At 47.4% G+C, this 20915-nt stretch overlaps 1 protein-coding gene and 1 long non-coding RNA gene across 3 annotated transcripts in view; one reads left to right on the top strand and one right to left on the bottom strand.

Annotated features, from left to right (window-relative positions):
- Colec12 (collectin subfamily member 12) overlaps positions 1–20915 on the top strand; it is a 158991-nt gene that overhangs the window by 132910 nt on the left and 5166 nt on the right. For both annotated transcript variants that reach the window (XM_063231880.1, XM_063231879.1), the window contains exons 6-8: positions 10752–11240; positions 11747–11883; positions 12818–12927. In XM_063231880.1, the coding sequence (XP_063087950.1) occupies positions 10752–11240; positions 11747–11883; positions 12818–12927 (736 nt within the window). The remainder of the gene's footprint in view (positions 1–10751; positions 11241–11746; positions 11884–12817; positions 12928–20915) is intronic.
- The window catches only part of LOC134471817 (uncharacterized), a 32879-nt gene that overhangs the window by 8633 nt on the left and 3331 nt on the right, over positions 1–20915 (bottom strand). The window contains exon 2 of the long non-coding RNA XR_010041503.1: positions 1111–1491. This is a non-coding gene — a long non-coding RNA (uncharacterized LOC134471817). The remainder of the gene's footprint in view (positions 1–1110; positions 1492–20915) is intronic.

Below are 20915 nucleotides of genomic sequence, written 5' to 3'. Positions count from 1 at the left end.
ATTCATTTTGAGCATTTCTTTTTCCATCTTAAGATTTTTTTTCTATAGCCTCTTTTTTCCCCCCCACCATTTCTGCTGCTGTCATTTCAGAGAGTTCCAGCAGTAATTGGCTTCCCATTTCCTCTCTTCGTGCTCTGGACTTGTCCTGTGTAGGCTGGGGTTGCATTTGCTTGTTTGTCTTGTTTACTTTTTAATTTTCTGCATTGATAGTTGTAGATTTTCTTATGTTATAAAAGCTTTATCCATGGTAGCGCGAGGATTCCTTTGGAAATCTCTGCTCTTCAGGGTGTCTACTCGATGTGTTTCTTGGCTTTTATGTCCATCTCGAGAACCTACCTTCCCAATATATTAAAATTGTGAAGTTGCTGTTTGACTTGGTTATGATCCCTTACAACCACAGTGTTGTCATACAAGGGAGAAAAATTGATTATAACAGGTATGACATCCTGGTTAAAACAGTATAGTAAGCAACAGCATTACACTCAAGCACAGCTTGGCTGCTAACAAGCTGTGGTAACTATTGGTTTGATGCCATCAACCATAGGAGCAAGTTACACAATATACTCTTAACTTTTACCAGGGACTTGTGTGCCACGATTTTGCACTTACTAGAGTGATTTTACCCTGTGGTGTGTGCGGCAGTTAACAGGGATGCGGGTAGAATGAAGAGATGAATTAGTTTAAATACAGTAGGAACAGGGCTGGAGGGTAAAGGGTGACCTTGCAGGTTTGGGGTAATTATAGGACACAAGAGGGAAGGGTTGGCAGAGAAAACCTCCGAGCATTGATGTGAACCTTAAGGAGAAGAGACAGTGTATTCACTCATAAAATCAAGTGAGGTAATTGACAAAAAGCAGGAAGAAGATGAGTAGAAGTAAACCAAAAGAAAGGTTAGAGATCTAAGTCATGAAAGGAAGAAGAAAAACAAACAGAAAACCACAGAACAAAAATGACTGCACACAGAAAAAAACGAAGAAACAAATAAACACATAGAAAAGGACAAAATAGAACAGGGAAATAAAAGGTGCGGGGAGGGCTCCACCATGTCTAGTTCTGAATTTTGTATTCATTATTTCTGTGCAACAGATTACTCCAGAACTTGGCACTTACAGCTGTGTTTGTTTTCTCGTTGTTTGTGAGGATCTGGGGTTCGGTAGGGGCTCAGCAAGTTGGTTGTGACGTGGCGACTTCGTGAGGTTGGAGGCTACTGACTCAGGCTGGCATGCTCCGAAAGCCCGGCTCTGCCTTCTTCACTTGGTGCCTGGCACAAGGGCTTAGCTCCTTCCCATGTGAAACTGCTTGTATGTGGTCACAACCTGGCAGCTGGCTGTCCCCAAAGCAAGTGACCTGAAGGGGCAAGAAGGAAGCCATAGGGCCTTCTAGGGTCACACCTCAGACGTCCCGTATCACTGCTGCCAGAGTAGCCTGTTCGTTAGAAATCAGTCTCCAGGTTCAGCCCACACTCAAGGGGAGGGCAATTATTCTGCACATCTGGAAATGGGGGATAAACAAAGAGGATCCATTAGTTGTTCACTGAATGCAAGGTCGGGTAAGGTCGACTTTCTCTTTCCTCCATTTCAGTCCCAATACCCATCCAGCTCCTCTGAAAGTAAGATTACTTGCCTTAAGTCACAAAGCTACCATTAAGGGATGACTAGTTCCAAATGCCCTTAACAGAGGGATGGCTGTCAAATAACTGCCAGGCAAGAGGATAGAACTGATGTGATTTCCATATAAAATTGGGGTTTTATTCAAATCCAGGTCATCCATAATAATTGGAAGTCCTTGACCTAGATTACGTCTGCTTTGTAAGAGTTGCAGCAAGCATTTATTAACAGTATTTTCTAGCTCAGCTGTGTCCACAGGTTTTAGTACATTCCCTCTGGCTTGAACCCCTGGTGGCACATGCATGACTGCCCCATCAGGTGACTCAAGATAGGACAGTCACCCATGTACTGCTGGTGCCCCACGCTGGCAGGAGCACAACACATTCACATTAGAGCCGCCCTGCTGGGAGACATCCGGATGACAATCCCATCATGAACGAGTTGAGGTGAAGGTACACTATAGATGATGCTCAGCTCGGCTGTCTGGGGTGTCCAGAGAAGCCCTTCAGTGGCTTAATATCAGGGAACTCTCCAGGCATCAAAAGATGGATACAAGCCAGCACAGACTTGGATCTCAGAGAGACAACTGACATGAATGAGGAACTTTTTTTCCAGCCTAAGACTTGAGATTATAAACAGATAATTTGTAGGGTTTCAGGCAACTTACCCTCAGCACAGTGAGCTCTCCAAGGAGAACGCAGGTGACCCTGTCTCACTTCCTCATACTGACAGCTGAGTCTAGCTGAACTGAACAGTGTGTCTGGATCTCACCGAGGCATCGGCAGTGACACCCTTAAGAATGAGGAGAAGCAGTGTGATCAGGTGAATGTACACAGCTTACACCAGCACGCATGTGTAGTCTCCTCCTGGTCTCTGTGGGTCAGATGCAGGTCCTCTGAGCCTGGGGTCTTGCCTAGATGCAAGTGTGTCAACACACCTGGGAACTCTCACTGCCACAGAAGCTGGACTGAGGACACATCCAGTGCCATGCTCCCTCGAGTTCTTGGTGCAATTTTTTTTTTTTTTTTCTGAGATAGAGGTCTTGCTAAGTTCCCTGGGCTGGCCTCCGCTGTCATCATGATCCTGTTGCCTCAGCCTCCTGAGTGCTGGGTGGGATATAAGTGTGTGTTTCTGTGCCTGATTCACAGTTCGTTTTCTTGTCTGAGACTCCTGGTCTCCTTCTGGCTGTCATCTGGGGACTGCTCTCAGCTCTGCGGCCATGTGGTCACCTGTTGATAAGTGCAGCTTCTTCAGAGCCTGCCAGAGGCATCTCCTGCATTCCAGTTTGCTAGGTGGAGCCTTAAAAGTGGACCCTAGTGAAAGGGATGACTTCCCATCACCTTTGCCGTATCCTGTTGGTCAGAAGCAAGTCACAACGAGGTTCCACACACAATGGGAAGGGATAACACAAGGGAATGCATCACTGGGGGGCACCCTACGCTATGTCTGCCACATTGGTTGAATGACAGGGTACAGAGAGTACTAGTTGATGGATGCAGCTATCTGGAGAGCTGAGGCAGGAGGACTGCAAATTCAAAGCCAGGCTGGGCAACTTGGGCCCTGTCTCAAATAGAATTAAAAGGGTGGGGATGTAGCTCAGTGGTGGAGCACTTGCTTATAACATAGCAAGGCCCTGGGTTCAATCCCTAGTACCAAGAAAATAGAGAAAGAAAATGTGGTAGTTCCTGGGCTTGGGTGAGCCTGGAGGCAGGGCCCTGTTCAGTAGTTTTGTCTGTGACCAACATGAGGGCATGGTTGACTTGATGATCCAATCCTTCAGTGACACAAAACTGTACATCCTGATAAATGACAGATTCGTATTCGAGGTGATCCAAGAGGCCGACACACGGACAAATGTCAAGGGAGAGCCAGCCTGAGAGGCCGTGAAAAGGAAGGCCTTGCGGGACAGGGTTTCAGTCGGCTAGAAGCATACATGTGGCTTCTTGTATTACTGAGATGTGATGGTCAGTGCGGGGGGGATGCAGTCTTCCTCTCTTCTGCAGCCCTAGACGGTCTGCTCCAGGGGTGAGAGGATTTCGAGAGGAACATTCTCAGCTCAGCACGCTCAGGAGATGGCTTCCTGAGCAGTTTCCAGCCAGGGGAATCAGAGGTGGGAGTCCAGCTCTGAGTAGGGAGTGCACCTTCAAATGACAACAAAGTTCTTCAGGGCTTTGCTTTTTTTTTTCCCTTTTCTTCCTCACCCTAAATTCAGAGAATAAGGCTGTAGCCGACATTCATCCTTGTAAAATAAGAGATTCTACATGTTTCCTAGAACTGTAGTGCCTTAAACAATCCTGCCAGGGTCTATGAATGTTTCCTAGCTATGAATTTTATAGCTTGATGATTGAATTAACTATTAGCAGGAAGCTTCTAACATTTAGTTTATAGACAGTGTGGCTGGTTGGCTACTGTATGGTAAGTCTGCAGTTGAAGAAGAGACCTAGGGTGTTTACATTTGGTCCTTATTTTATTTTTATCAGCTAACACTGAGTGTTAGTGTACAGAAGGCTTTTCACAATCCATGCCAGTGAATTCTGCCAACAGCTCTGAAATGGTACTTAGAGTAAGACTTGGAGAAATTCCAGAAACTTCCTTGAGTTGGCACAAATGTAGCTACACAGGATTCAAGCCAGGCCTATCTAGTAAAGGTCCATGCCACTGACACCAAGGACAGTCACCCACAGTGTCTGTCCTGCTTGCTTCTCTTTCTCTCCTTACCGACCTCCTCTTCTTTGTTGTTTTTCGAGGCAGGTACTTGTTATATAGTCCAGGCTGGCCTTAAAGTCAGTGATCCTCCGACCTCAGCCTCCCAGGTGGTGGGATTTACAAGTATGTGCACCACAGCCAGCTTACTGCCCCCCTTTCTTGTTTCCTGCCACCCTAGAAGGAACCTAGAGGGATAAGAAATTGGGATTTTACTCTTAAGTGGTTTGTGGGAACACTGTCTGATTTATAGTCAAACTTTGGATTTCAAGTACAGTGGGACCTCAGTTTAAGAACCTGATTGTTTTGTGATTTGGGGGAAGGTTTGTGCTTGTGTGGGGAAGATGGCCATGGTCATATTTGTCATTCAATGCAAAGTTTGCAAAATGGAAGCAAAATTGTGCTGCTTTTGTTTCTGAACCCAACTGTTTGCAAATAGAACTGTTCATGAACCAAGATGTTACTGAACTTAGTCTGAGAATTCCACAAGATGAGCAAACGTTTCCAAGAAATTTGACATTGAATTGGGCGTGGTGGCACACACCTGTAATCCCAGCACTTGGGATGCTGAAGCAGGAGGATCACTGAGAGTTCAAGGCTAGCCTTGGCTACAAAGTGAATTCAAGCTTGAACCATATAGTGAAACCTTGCCTCAAAAAGAACCAAAAGAAAGAAAGAAATTTGACATTGATAAACTACTGATGTCTTCCAATACAAACAGATGTCACATGATCACCAACGGTTTTCTCCCCCTCTCGCTGCTTTGACATACAAGTGCTTTGGATTATAAGCAGCAGGAATTACTCTCACAAACCATGGTTTTACTATATATTATTCCTTCTAGATTCTGGGGCAATGCAGACTCAAGATGCAAGGGTGGAGGCAGGAACCAGTCAGAGCCAGACCAGCTGTGGGTGCCATGGACAGGACAGCAACCGTGGGGTGGGGGAAGCAGAGATTGGAGGCGCAGTCTGGGGCAGCCCTGTCCTCCCCTGGCAGCACAGCCACATGGGCAGGCTCTGCTGCAGGAGTCCTGACGGGTCTACCTGGTCAAGACCTTACAGAGACAAGACGCCTCAGGGCTCCATACCCATGCCACCCTACCCCTGCTTGTTTGGTGTCCAGCACACTGGAACTTAGTACCCAGCGTCTCCAGATCCAAGGGGTCAAATGAGAGGCGTGCGTGCCCTGGAGAGGCTGGAGGTGGTGTGGACAGAAACTGGACAGGGAGTGGGGTTGGTGTCCTGCTATGGATTGGCTGGGGGAGCGAGGAAAGCTGGAGATGGAGAGCTTAGTGCGAACTCCAAGATGGATGGTCCAGACGAGGGTGTAGAGAGGGAGGCGATGTCTGTTAGAACGCAGTCTCTTGGAAATGACCCAGCGCTCAGTTTCTGAGGGACACTCTTCTCTTGCACACATTTCCCCGTGCCACATCAATCCCTGCTCGGATTGCTGGTTGCACCTTCCAGGAGTTGCACTGAGACCAGCAGGACCAGCTTCCTCTGTACACAAGGAATAAAACTGTTCAGATGGGGTTTAGGTGGGCTCAGCTCCAACAGCCCTTCCTGCTGCCTTCTGGTGTCCCGCCCTGGAGACGAATCAGATTCTGTGCTGCCAAGGCTGGTCTCCTCCGGTCTACATCCATGCAGTCGTAAGAAAACTGCATTTGGTGATACCAGTGATCTTTTTCTACTTTGTCTCTCTTCTTCTGACCATACCACTAGAGAGGTTCTTAACATCAAGTTGCCAAGATTGTGGACAACAGTAATAATTAAAGCAGTTTTTCTACTTTCTGTTGGAAAACACATTTGAAACTTGTCCCAGGGTAGCACAAGGGGCTGTGTACTTTTTAAGGCCTGAAGTTTGATCACCAAAGCAGACAAGGCAGTGTTTTAAGTCTTGTGTCGCATTTGAACTGCTTGAGGATTGAGGTTTTCAAGGCTCCTGAAGTTCTGGAGTCTGGGGACCACATGGTGGTTTTGTTGGCAAACACAGGGCTGCTCCAGAGGCCTGATGTTGTTTTTGAGCATTTCTGGAGCTTGTGGCTGTTTTACCAGCCACGTGGGTATCTGAGCAGCTCAGATTCACAAGCCAGGAAGCCACCCACTAGGCCTGGACATTAGTCATAGTGTCAGTCAGTGTGCTCCCGCCAGGGCCATCACGTGTGCTGGCACATGTGGTACTGTTTTTCCCCACTCTGAATTCAAGTCCTTACCGTACAAGCTCGTAAATATCCCGTCATTTCATTCAGAGGGGCCTAAGACACGAGGAAGGCTTCTATTTTATTTTACTTTTGTTTCAATAAAAGATTCCAGTTAGACCTAACGCCCTAAGATCATCCGGATACTGGTGAGGCCAGCACCTCAGGCCCTGGAGGAAGCAGTCCTCCGGCATTAATGGTCTACTTAGTCTGAGGACCCAGTGCTGACCTTTACATTGCTTTTAGCTCTTGTTCTCAATGATTAAAAAAAAAAAATACAGTTTTAAAAAGCAATGGCAAATTCTTAGCCACGTAAAAAGTAGAGAATAGAATCCGTTTTCTTGTAGCAAACCTGCTGAGGGTGGAGGACTCACTTCCTGCAGGTTTTCTCAGGCTGTGAATGAAGACATCATGGTAACTGTAAGCATGCCCGTTTATCCACCACCGCAAATATTAACCTTTATCCTACTGGGACCGGCGTTTATCCCACTTGGAACGGATACTTGTAATGCTTCATGTGAAAAAAATCCATTTCCATACCAACCCAACTGGAAAATCCATCGCAAATATGATTTTAGATTTTTACTAAAGATAAAATCCTGCATCTTCTCCCTGTATCTACTCCCTTCCATTGCAGGCTCTGGAAATTAGTATCTGCTGGTGTTTTGTGCTGGCTTTGGGATCCCTGTTTGATGCCACCCTGCAAATAAGTCACAACTGCCACAAGGAATGGGCAGGGACATTCACAACCATTGGCAGTTTAGAGGGGAAGAGTTGAAACCCAAAAAGTACCCTACCGTGAACAAAATGAGTAGTGAAAAGCTGTCACTGCTTGTAAGAGAGGTCTCGGAGTCAGGGCAGAAGAGAGTGAGTGACCTATGTCTCAGAAACCAGAAGAAGGTGATCCAGGAGAAACACAACTCCTGGACTCAGGGGAGGGAGACCCCTCCCACCCCGCCCCCAACGGAGCTGTTTCTTTCATGGTTGCAGATAAACCCATTTCACTTACAGCACCGACTGCCGGTGCAAATGCTTGAGAAACTCATTATTGAAAAAACTTTGAAAGAGAATAACTCAGTTTCCCAACAGACCTTTCATTATTTGGATTTCTTGAGGTTAAACACAGAAAAAAAGCTATTTTCTTTTTTGTTTGTTTGTTTTGTTTTGACTGTCAGTATTTTCCACTACAGCCTTCCTTAATGCTGTGTCCATTACAAACACACAGGCCACCTCCCCACGTTAATCACTAGTCACTATTTCACAGCACAGCTGTGGCAATAGCTTAGAGATACAGCTGGCAGCAAAAAGCCTGCCTTTGCCATCTTTCCTAAGTGACCCAGGCCATTTAATGAGCCTCCTCAGGTTTACAGGAGAAACTTGGATTCCAGATTGAGGAGACCCAGTGAGTCAGTTAAGTGTGGACAGAGTTGGGAAACAGATCACCCCTGGTGCCACAATTCCTAGTGGCAGCCAGGCTCCACCTGACCCATAGACTGCTGGTGAAGCACCTCTAGGGATAAGATGATCTTTCCTGGGCCCAAAAGGTTAGCGTGTAGAGCTTTGGTCTTCTACCAGTGGTGCATGAACATCTGGTAAATATTTCTGAATAATGTTCATGGGCCAGGCAGAGTGAGGTGCTAGGTGAGGAGGTGTCCTCAGAAGGACAAAGACTGAAAAATTGGGGGGGAATTTCCATCTGGAGTGACCTGGAAGGGTGACATGGGCTTCAACATGAGTGTCACTGATGGAGGTGGGCAGAAGAAATGCCAGGAGGTGTGAAAGCACAGGGACCTAGTGGTGAAGCTCTTTGATGCCGTGCTGTCTAGGAGGGACTGGACACTATTAAAGAACAGAGAAGTCAGAAGGTGGAGTGGGATGGAGAGGAACTGGAAGCCAGCAAGTGGGTGGGAGGGCCGTAGTGATGTTCTGATGGGAGGATGTTGATTACAACCAGAGGAGGAGCCCACTGGAGGCAGGCCAGGCTGTTGGTGCTCCGCAGTGTTCCAGAAAGCCTGGCTTACCAACCAGCAGACAGAAGGAAGGACTTGGAGCCCAGGAGAGTCGAGGGGAGCGAGGAACCATCAGGAGCTAAGGACAGAGGTCAGGTGCACGGTCAAGGAGCAGGCACCCGGCTCTCCTGCGTCTCCATTATGCAGCAGACAACCCTAAAGGCAACCACTGAAGCCAGCCTGATGCGTGGCCATTCATACAAACTCCCACTGCCCATACGGTGTCCTGCTTGTGAATCCACTGCACCACTGTGGCTGGGCTTGAGTAGGGAAAGTCGGGTCCTAAGCCTGGTCTCTGCTAAGGGAACACAGAGAAGGATGAGTGGGGTGAAGGTGGACAGAAGGAGATAGCCTTATGGAGGCAAAAAAGGCTGCTTCCCCTCAGACCACTGAGAGGTGGGATAAGAGATGAACTTAGGGTGCATGATTTACTAATCTTTGCTCTGCCCCACACCTCTGTCCTTCTAACTTTTAACACATTCACAATGATGTCAAAATTCATATGCCTGGTTGCCAGTGGCTCTGAACCATGGGCAGCATATCCATGATTGGTCCATGGTTCAAGCTGGTGAAAAATCTTAAAAGATTTCTGCTTCCACACAAAGAGTAAGCATGGGGCCCAGGACATAGCTCAGTGGCATGTGCCTGCCTGGCAAGCATCCTGAGTTCAATACCTGGTACCCAAAAAAAAAAAAAAAAACAGGCAAGAGTGAGCCCCTTTCATTATTCACACAGAACTGTGAAGTCTCAAATTCTACGATACTGGAGACCAGAATATTTTGAGACTGTTGCCTTCCTAGATGTATTCACTCCAACATCACATGACCTGAATTCATGTGCCAAGTCTACTACTAGACTGCAATCGTCCCAGGCTCATTTTCCGGGGTAGCTCTGTCCTTAGCTACGTAGCTAAGTAACCTGGAACACAGAGCTTAGCATCCCTCCCTTATGTGCTCAGCTGTGCTATGGGAACCATGTGTCATACACGAATTCAGGTGACATCTGAGTGAAGTTCAAATGCAGACCCTGGGCGTAGAATAGGGAAACGATGTCTCCTCCGACCCCCTACCTGGCCAGTTCAGGATCACAGTCCCGTGTGAGAGAGCTGCTTTCTGAACGATGCAGATGGGCGGGTATGCGCCTTCCTCCCCTTTTTCCTCACCTTTTTCAGATGCTCTGCCTAATTTTTTCCTCTTGCCTATTGTCTCTGCTGTAGTAGACTAAAACCATCCAGAAAGCACGAGTGTGGACCCCATCTACAGCGGGCAGCAAGGTCCATCCCATCCCACTAAGCTGGGCAGTGGGGGGTAAGGCTCAGCCCTAAGGACGACACTGGCAGAGGGGACAGGAATGCACAGTGGGATGTGACAGGAGAAAGCCAGCGCTTTACTGCAGGGAGGGAACAGGTCAGGGCCTCTCAACCCCTCACTACATGTTTGGTCGCCTTCAACTGTATCCCCCATGCCTTCCGTGGCATTTGTCACGTAACAGGTCATTAATATCTGTCAAATCAGTGAGGAGTACAAGGAAATCGATAGAAGGGAATCCTGATCTCAACCTGTACCACTTTCCTGCTGCCCACAACGCTCTATTGCCAGTGTCAACACAGAACCCGTCAGAGGAGCCCTGGAGAGCTCTGCACCATTTATTTAGCTCTCAATGCTGGGGTTGGCGGTGTATTAAGAGAAAAATTCACTCACACACAGTGATTTGCCCAAGCTGCTGTAATGAAGTATCCCGACTGGAAGGCTTTAATAACTGTAGTGTGTGCACTCCCCATTCTGGCAGCAGGAGGTCTGAGGTCAAGGTCTTAGCCAGGTAGGCTTCTGTCTGTGTCATTTGTCCTCCTCTGTGTGTGTCTGTGTCCTCATCACCTCTTAGAGGAACACACTCTGGGTTAGGGTCCACCCCAATGACCTTATTTTAACTAAATTATAAGGCATCTCCAGATGCAGTCACATTAGGGACTAGAGGTGCAGATTCAATGTATGAACATGGGGGGAAATAATTCAGCCTGGCCCAGGATTTAGCTCAGCAGCATAAGTACCTGCCTGGCAAGCGTGAGGTCATGAGTTCGATCCCTGGTACCAAAAAAAAAAACCCAATAACCTGAAGTATGATCAACAAGCATTCCTATGCTAGATACAAGTTGGCAATTATATAAGAATATTTTGCATGCTGTCATTTACAACAGACTTTGTATTTATGTCACTTTCCTTTATGTGTGTTTAGGTCCTCCTGGCCCCAGGGGTCCAAAAGGTGACAGAGGATCTCAGGGTCCTCCTGGTCCAACCGGCAGCAAAGGACAGAAAGGAGAAAAGGGGGAGCCTGGGCCTCCGGGCCCCGCCGGTGAGAGAGGCCCAGTTGGACCAGCTGGGCCACCTGGAGAGCGTGGCAGCAAAGGCTCCAAAGGCTCCCAGGGCCCCAAAGGCTCCCGTGGGTCCCCTGGGAAGCCGGGCCCTCAGGGCCCCAGTGGAGACCCAGGCCCTCCGGGGCCACCTGGCAAGGAGGGACCCCCTGGCCCCCAGGGCCCTCCTGGCTTCCAAGGACTACAAGGCACCGTGGGGGAACCGGGGGTGCCCGGACCACGAGGACCACCAGGCTTGCCAGGGGTAACAGGCATGCCAGGACCCAAGGGCCCCCCTGGTCCCCCAGGGCCATCAGGAGCAGCGGCCCCTCTGGCTCTGCTGAATGTACCAACCCCAGTACCAGAGGACAATGGTAAGTCTGAGCCCCTTTTCCAGGGCCCAGGGTGGGGGGCAGAGTGTGTTCACGTCGTGCTGCCTTCTGGTCCCTTTAGCGAAATAACAGGTGAACTGCCTGGCCTGTGACCCACCCTGTTTGCTCCCCATCCTCCTGTGAGCCCGGGTTTGGTTCTGGTCCTCACAGCCAAGTGTTCAAGATGCCAGGTGCTCCCGGCCTGACGATGACCATCCGTGCCTGCCCTGCTTTCTGTTGTTGGTTGTTCTGTCCCTGTGAAGATGAATCCCCGGGCAGAGGAATGACGGCACAGTCACGGGCTCCTCCAGATTATAGGGTTCTCCCCGGCACTGTGGTGGCATCTGTAAACATCAGCCTGGCCCCTGCATGGGGACGCAGGGACACAGGCTGCTCCTGGCATACAAACGACACAGGGTTGTAGCTTTACCCTCTCAGACCTAGCTGAGAAAACGAACGCGTGCTTCCTGCGTTTTTCAAGCCAGTGCTTTAAATCTTTGCATGCCTAGGCTGCCCACCCCACTGGAAGAACTTCACAGACAAATGCTACTATTTTTCGGTGGAGAAAGAAACTTTCGAGGATGCCAAACTGTTCTGTGAAGACAAGTCTGCACACCTCGTTTTCATCCACACGAGGGAGGAACAGGTACGTTTGTGCACACGTGGTCAGGGAGAGTGTAACTTAGGCAGAGCGAGCCAGGACAGCGGGAATCAGCGGTCCCTGCAGTGTGGAGTGGCGGGCTTTATCCAGGGCCAAGAAGCATACACTGCCCTGCCCGGCAGTCCAGCCTGGCTCCTCTCAGTGGCTGTCAGGAGAGTCAAACTGCAGGTACCTGTGGTGGAGGTGAAAGCCAGAGCAGGGATGGGACAAGACACACGGCCTCAGAGAGAGGCATGAGGGGAGCAAAGAAGGCTGATGAGGCAGGGCCCGCCTGTGACAGTGACAGTGATCCCTTACGCAGCCCTTGCTGTGCTCGAGGCCTTGTCTTCCTTAAGCCTGACAGCATAGGCCATGTCCCCATTTTACAGATAAGAAACACCAAGGCCCAGCAAAGTATAAGAGATTGATTCACAGGAAAAATAAACGCAGAACTGAGACTGAAGTCCAATCAGCAACAATACCAAAACTCTTTGCTCTCTCTTTAGCGTCTCCAGCAAACACTGCCTGAAATTCATTTTCCCATAGACACCTGGCCGGGAATAAGCACCCACAGGGCAGTGGTCAGACTCCTGGGCTTCCATATATGCAGGCTTGGGCTCAAGCCCAGCTGACTGCTCCTCTGTTGCTGGACCACAGCAGCCATGGGTGGGGGAGGGAAACCCAGCCCAGGGGCCTGGCGAGTTGTCCTGGTGATTTGGAGAGAAGGGATCGCTTCAGTATCACTTGTGAGAGAAGAAACATTAGCACCCCCAGATGCTGCCTAACAAAACAGGCGCAATAAAGAGGACAGCTAGAGTGGTGTGCACATTCGGACAGACACCCTTTCTCTGCGTACCTGAGCCCAAATGTTTTTTAAAGAATTCCTTCGGGCAGCCGTTCCCATTGACAGTTCACACCCCCATGCCGCTTTATTTTTCAGCAATGGATAAAAAAGCAGGTAGTAGGGAGAGACAGTCACTGGATCGGCCTCACCGACCTGGAGCAGGAAAATGAGTGGAAGTGGCTGGACGGGAGCCCTGCAGAGTACAAGTGAGTCCCCACGCGCACACACGTATGCACACTCATACACACACATATGCACTCTCACACACACATATACACGCTGCTGGCCAGGTGCAGGTCCAGGAACCCCCCCTTCCTCCAGGTCCTTCCCTCCCGATTCCCCGTCCTAGACCTTCCTGTCAAACGCCAGCTCCTGGCACCCATTGCATATCTCCACTGGGGAAATACTGGTCGAGAATCTACAAGCTGGTAAGTGGGGCTTTCACTTTCCTTTTCTTGGGGTCCGTTTTCCTTTATTTCTAAGAAAACAAATCATGAGACTCATAGAACTGCACTGGCACAGAATGGTCCTTCTGGCCCAGGTGTTTTCTTTAAATACCACAAGGAAGGATAACAAAGTGCCTGTGACCCCAGGTAGGTTTCTGACACGAGGAGGTCCCCTCCAGGATGACACCCTTGTGGCTCTAACTTGATCAGGCTTCAGCCCAGAAAGAGGACGGATAAGCTCTCAGCTCCCTTGTATCTGGGAAGTTCAACACACCCCAACTTGCGCTGCAGGATCAGCAGCCGAGGCTCACACAGCCTGTATGTCCCATGGCGCTCGGAGCCCTGCAGAGCGGCCCACTCCCTTGTCAGCACCAACCTCATGAAATCTCACCAGTCTGCATTTACTCCTGTCTGCACCAGCCTTGCCTCTTCTGAATGTGACATGTACAACACACTGAACCAGACAGAGCAGCACTTTGAGAAATCCACCTGCAGGAACTTTTAGTTTGCTAGAAACAGAAGCCAACACAGTGGAGGCTCTGCCCCATGGGACAGTGTCACTGTCACAGTACCAGGAGCACTGTTAGCTGTTCCATCCCCAAAGGGAGAAAAATGAGGGTGTTTTGGATCTCAGACAGCATCATGGACACTGAGACAAAGACTCGTCAGGCAGAGAGCCGCTTAGGCTCGGGAGAGATGGAAAAGATGCACAGCATCTTTGAAGGCTCTGCGTGGTGGGTAGGTAGGTGCCCTGTACTCTGAAAATCCTCCACATGAACACAATTAGAGAATGGAGGTAGAAAGCAGAATAAAGCTGCATCTGTTTTTAAAATTTCTAGGACTGAAGGTAGAAACCAAGGCCTTTGCACTGAGCTACATCCCAAGCCCTTTTTATTTTTTAAAGACAGAGTCTCACTAAATTCTCCAGGTGGAATTCAGAGTTGTGTTTTAGCCTCTCAAGTGCCAGGATTTCAGACGTGTACTGCTACATCCAGTAGGCTATCTCTTACACACACACACACACACACACACACACACACAGCCAAGTTTGGGGTGAAATATTTGAAGACTAGATCTGCTCCAGGACTTAGGGCTGCCCCAAAGGCAATTCCTGGGACCTCTGGCACTTAGGAATTGCACAGCTCCAAGGAAACCACCCCAAATAGCAAGGGGGGGCCTTCAGGAGACCTGGGAGAGCTGTGGATGCTGGCCTCTAACACAGGAGCCACAGAGCGCTGGAAGTGGGAGTGGGAGGCCGAGACTAATAAAGGAAAAAGCAAATGTATTTCTCTGAACAAGAAAGCCAGGAAATTTTTCTAAAGCAATCGAGGGGAACTAAAAAAATCCATTTCCTCCACTTTTCTCACTGCCAGAAAGAGGTCTGGGTTAGACTCACCAAGAAATTCAACGGTGAGCTCCCTCCAAAATAAACTGGATCGGCCCATGTGAAATGGAGACAGCTGGAGCACCACTGTCCTCATCAGCTCTGCCAAGGTGCAGCTTTGCTCCTTTTCCTTGGGATCCGGCAAGAATTCTGTGACTCAGAAGAAAATGCAAGCACCAGTATCTGGGCCCCGGGAGACGGCCCTCCCAGACCCTCGCTGGGAACCCGTCAGCGTGCATAGACAGTGCCCCTCATTCCACCCTGAGGGATCCACATCCATGTAGAGACCCACAGATCAAATTCCAAGAGCAGGAAGAAAGCGGGCAGAGATGCTGCAAGCTAATTTCATTTGCACATACAATAATCCTTACTGCACACTGGAGAAAGAGCCAGTGCAGTCAGGGGAGGGGCCAGGTGGGCCACGAGACACTGCTGTGGGGCACTCACCTGCACGACCCTCGAGGTGCTAGGTAAAGTCACGTGAGCTTACGTGTGTGTTTATGAATAGCATTCAGCATGGGGCTCTTCACAGGAAAAATCTTACTTACAAGCCCTGGTAGTATTACTAGTGTTGTCATCATCACAGTTATTATCACAGCAGAAATGTGACTACCTAGATTTTATGTGAGGTACTGTACCCTCACCTGGCCAAGGTGCAACCACAGTACCCACTCAAGTCTCTCAATAGGTCTGTGAAGACTTTTTTTGGTCTTTTTGAGACAGTGTCTTGCTATGCAGTTCTGGCTGGCCTTCAGCTCACTTTGTAGTCCAGGCTGGCCTCCAACTCACAACGACCTTCCTGCCTCAGCCTCCCAAGTGCTGGGATGACAGATGTGTGCCACAATGCCCAGTTCAGGTTTGTGAAGAAGACAAGGACATTCCTGGTCATGTCCTGGGAATGAAGACCAGACTTCTGGATCTCGGAGGTCTCCCACCAGTATGCATCACCCCACATTCTTCTCCAGCTATTCAGACCCATCTTTACCTGCTTTCTCTTTGTTTTTGAAGCCTCAAAGCACTGACCCATCCACGCCCCTTTCTCCTACTACCAGCAATGATTTCTGAACTAGCAATCATAAGAGGCTATTGTGAACCATGATACACCAACAGATGGAACAACCTGAAACAGGTACGTTTCTATAAACAGAACTTTCCAACACTCAGTCAAGAACGGAGAGGCAGCTACACAAGCCAAAAACAAATAAGGAGATTGGAGAAGTCATCAAAAACCTCTCAACCAAGAAAAGCCTAGGACCAGGAGGCTTCGCAGCTGAATTCTACCACACACTCAAAGGAAGAATAACAACACCAGTCCCCTTAAAGCTGTCCCCAGAACTGTAAGTCAATGACCCACAGACGGCTGCACTCACACCATGGCAGGACAGCACAGCAGGGGTCAAGGTCCCCACACAGGTGCAGTTTCAACTCAGAGACTGGCGGGGCATGCGACCGCCAAGACTGAATCTGCTGATAGAGGACACAGTTTTTAAAATGTAACCTACCTGCAAATCTGAGCATTAAAAACACACAGTCTTCTCCAAGGAATTCCAGACAACTGCCATCCTACATTCTCACATGCATGCACACTCATGCACACACACAGAATTATGTTTCTCATTCAACCTCAGACCTGTGACAATTCCATTCCTCACCAGCAGCAGCCTCTGATGGCAGAGTTGGGTCAGGTTAGGGTCCTGTGGTAACGGCCTCCCTGCTGGCTTGTAGGACATTTTGAGGGGCGGGGCAGCAGTATGAGTGAGAGGTGTTCAGCTAGTCCCCTAGGAAAGGATCATTTCCAGGTGCAGGTCACCAGGTGACATTCCAAGCCCAAATATGGACACAACAGAGACCTGGACTTCTAAGATTTATCAATAGAGCAGGAGCTAGCAGTAGAGACAGTGGTCGCAGTTAATTTAACAAATTGATATTTTTGGAACATTTTTACCCAACAACTACAAATAGGCTTTTTTTCAAGTACATATAGTACATTCACCAAAACCGACTGTCTACTGGGCTATAATGCAAATCTCAGTAAGAGAACTGGAGGTATACAAAATATGTTCCCTGGCTGAAAATAAGCAAATTAGGGGCCGCGCCCTGGACGCCCGGATCCTTGCACCTCCACATCCCGCTCAGTCTCGCCCATCCCCCAGCCTCGCCCTCGCAGCTGTTGCTGGTCTTGTGTGTGGAGTCGCCATTTTGCTGGTAGAGATGCCATCTGGAGACCGCAGCGCCCCTCTTTCCTCGGCCTAGGCTGCTGCGGGGCGGGGGATGGGGCCTGGGGCCTGGGCCAGGTAGGCGGGCGTGAGCCTGCGGCGAGCGGCAGTGCGGCCTGGTGGCCCCAACGTTAGCGGCGCAGAAAGTATTAGTGATACTTTGACATGAATGGCACTGAAGGGGTCTGAATATGGCGGCGAGCTAGGGGATCGAGCGAAGAGTCTCTCCAGAGAATTCAAACTCAAAGCTAAAAAAAAGACAGCATGGAGAGGACCAGACAAATCGATAGCGATTCTTATTAACCAAGACAGTACAGCTGGAGGATTTAAAGTCATGCTGAGACCGGAGGCTGCAAATCCCGCGCCCTTAAATCAACAAACAGACTCATGGACCCAGCACGAAAAGCTGAGTTGCTTTTGGGGACTGCGGGAAACTGAGACCCAGATCGAGACTCCAAGTAGCAGCCAGTTCTGCACCGCTGCACCAGAGCAGATGTACAAAGCTCTGGCGTTTCAAATCTAAACGGTGCACAGAAATCTGACCAGTCAGCGCTGAGCCGCGAGGTGGGGAAAAGTGGACAGCTTGGTGTGTGGTGGTCCCGGAGCTGGGACTTGCACCGGACTCTGGTGAGTATAGAAAACCCCGCGGCGGCTGGGTTTGGCCAGAGAACAGCTGGCCCGCCACCACGGGGAAATCAATAACACAGAGTCTGGTGCAGACATATTAGCCTGGCGGCAGAAACCGCAGCTTGGTGACATCACCAGGTCCCCCTGTAGGGAGGGCTGGTGGAAGACATCTTGAGTCCTGGCAGAGCCTGATTACTTGCTGGCTTCAGCTCCACACAGAGAACTTAGTGGGAGCCATCTTGGTTTTGGGCAGATCTGCTTTTCTGCTGCTCCTATCGCAGAGAGGTTTGGAAGAGAACGGCTGGGACCTGGGCAGAATCCTGTGCCATTACTCAGCTGCTTCTGATTCAAAGAGAACTGGCAGGAGCTACTGGGGCTAAACCAAGCCTCTGCTTGGGGCCCAATAAGCAGATACAAAATAGTCACAACTCAGTGACAACCAGAAAGTACAGCCTAATTTATGAACTAACTGACACAGAGGCTAGAGACTAGACTGTACCGCCCCTACATCCCAGCCTACCCCAGATAACAGCAAATTGGGGAGGACAGCAAAAACTCAAGCCAGCACGCTTCTGAAAGGCCCTAAGCAATTCGGAGAGGGCCAGAGAACTCCAGGACAGTCTGAAAGAAACCAGAAACATGACAAGAGATAAAAATAAAAAAAAATCTCCAGCTGTTCAACAGGAGAAATTAAACCCAAGAGAACTAAACACTGAAGAGAACAAACACAGTAATCATCCTCTACTCGACACAGCATCAGCCGAAATTAAAAAGTACTTACATGATCTCATAGAGGAATTTAAAGATGTACTCCTGATCCAAGTGAGGCAAGATATAAAGAGATTAATTAAAGAAATGACAAGCCCCGCCCAAGAGAACACAGATGGAAGAACTGAGGAAATCAGAAAAGAAAGAGAAGCATCTGAAGAAGAATTTAAGCATAACTTAGAATACATGAAACAGATCCAAAGAGAATATCAGGAAACTAAAAACTCCATTGAATATTGGCAAAATGCCTTGACAGAAACTAAAGACAACCTTCTGAAACTTGAAGAGAGATTTAGGGCTTATGAACGTGAAAGAAAAAGCCTCTTAAAAATAACAAGGAACCAGAAAGAAGCAATTCTAAAACTGGAAGATGATAAAAAGATACATAACCTAAGAATAAAGAATGTGAGTGAGGAAGCAGGAACATCCAAAAATGAAATACAAAAAATATTCACAGAGATATTAAAGCAAAATTTCCCACGTATAGCAAAAAGAAATGATATCCAGATAAAAGAAGCATACAGAACGCCAGCTACCTACAACCAAAACAGATCTACGCCTAGGCATATAATAATCGAGATCCCAGAAATCCACCAAAAAAACAGAATATTAAAAGCAGCCAGAGAAAAGATGCAGGTTACCTATAACGGGAAATCTATCAAAATAACAGCAGACTTATCAACACAAACTCTTAAGTCAAGAAGGGAGTGGGGAGAAATATTCCAAGTCCTGAAGGAAAAAAATATGCAACCTAAGTTCATATATCCGTCAAAACTCTCTCTAAAAATTAATGAAAAAATAAGATACTTTCAAGACAAGGAGGAACTGTGGGAGTTCGTGGCCACCAATCCAACCCTACAGAGAGCGCTAAAGGACATTACAGAGAAAGAGAGGAAGAGATATCAGGATTACAGCTACAGTGGTAGAGAGGCCTCAGTGAACGGGGCAGACCATGGAATGAGGGAATAAGGTGGACAAATTATAGCAGAAAAGTGGAGTAGCAGACATGAGGCAGAGACGGTAAGCTAGTCTTTAGTAGAGACAGCTCTGAAACTATATTTAAAAAAAGGGGAAAAGCAGAGGTCATTGCTAATGGTGTATAACGATTTAAAAGACACAGTAGTCCTAGTGCCATATTTAGATTGAATTAAATTTGTTCTGGTCTGTCCACTCATATCAGATTTGAGGACACAGACCTCTAGAACCAAAAATAGCAGGTTATACCATGGTAACTATCCTTACTTTCCTATTGACTTAGGCTGAAATCCTGTATTACTTACATTGTCTTACTATGACTGATATTAATTGTATCTGAATCATAAGACTATTGGTTGGCCTTGACTGATCCTATTTGAAATCGGTATGCGTGTTAGAATCAACCCTAAAAGTAGAGGAAACTACTCTGAGCATGACAAGATGTAAAGGATATCCATACTGGTATGAATCAGTAACAGCTCTCAAATACTACAATGCAGTCAAAGATAAGTTTTTATAAAAATAGGTGATAGTATGTTTAACTATAATAAGCCAGTGTTGTCGACAAATCTATTGAAAATAACAAGAGAAAACATAGTAGCTACGGAAGATCATTTATATTATAGTTTTATAAGTCTTATCCATTGCATGTTTATCTAGGAAATTGTTTCGCTGTCTTGTTATGACTTGGTTTTCTCTATAATACAGAGAGGATAGGAACAAATACTCTGAGGAAGAGACCTGAAAAACCCGAGGCTTATTTTGTAGCATTATAATATAAATTCTAACAATCTATTGCTTGCTGATTAAAATGACTCTGGACTGGTTTCTTCAGCTCAACTTCAGCATATGCAGAGATGGGGACGGCTATCACAAAGAGAATGAGAGATGAGATGGTAGTTGGTATTGTCTTCCCTAATTTGGAACTTGAGGACCTAAAAAGACTCCATCATCCTGTAATGATTTGATCAGTTCTATAATATGCAATAAGTATAGAAAGTGGGTGAAGTCAGGGACAACTATTTGTAAGAAGCTAGAGACAGTTAGATAAGGTAGATCTCCAGTGGACTTGCTTTGAAATCTGTATTTCTTTAAATTGTTTTTTATTTTTTTTTTAAATGTTCTGTTCTGTTTTGATATGGTTAACCTTATCCTCTTAGAGATGTAAAACAAATAGGTGGGACTGATAATCATATTACGGAGCTTTTGTTCGACCATAGAGCAGAATGGTTTGTAGGGTCACTTTTTTGAATGTCATTCTAAATACTTTAATTCTATAACCTGAACAGCCATTTCGAAGATGACAATTTGTAACTTATCAACTGGCAATTTCTTACCTTTTGTTTGTCTATAATTTAGTATTATTTCTACCCTTTTTTTTAATCTCCATGTATTTTTTTTTTCGTTTCCTTTTCTTTAAATAAAAAAAAAAAAGAAAATAAGCAAATTAATAGCAGGACTGCCTATAAAATCCCAATATTTGGGACCAAGGATTTAGCATAAATGGCATAAGCACCTACCTTGCAAGCATGCAGTCCTGAGTTCTATCCCCAGAACCAAGACAAAAAAAAAATCCCAATATTTGGAAATGAGAATAAATCACAGATCAAAGAAGAAACTATCAAAAACATCTGAAATTTTTTAAAATGAAAATATGTCGAACATTGATGGGGTGCAGCTAAAACAGAGCTTAGAGGGACATTACCAGCCTTGAAGTACACGCATTAGAAAGAATTTCTAACGGGTGAAATTCAGGGATCTAAGCTTCCACTACACAA

This window comes from Cavia porcellus, unplaced genomic scaffold (assembly GCF_034190915.1).
Source record: "Cavia porcellus strain 051 isolate PalLab524CR breed Dunkin Hartley unplaced genomic scaffold, mCavPor4.1 scaffold_20, whole genome shotgun sequence".
NCBI classification, from domain to species: domain Eukaryota; kingdom Metazoa; phylum Chordata; class Mammalia; order Rodentia; family Caviidae; genus Cavia; species Cavia porcellus.
Note: the sequence above shows the minus strand (reverse complement) of the source record. Positions and strands in the feature narration are given on the sequence as shown.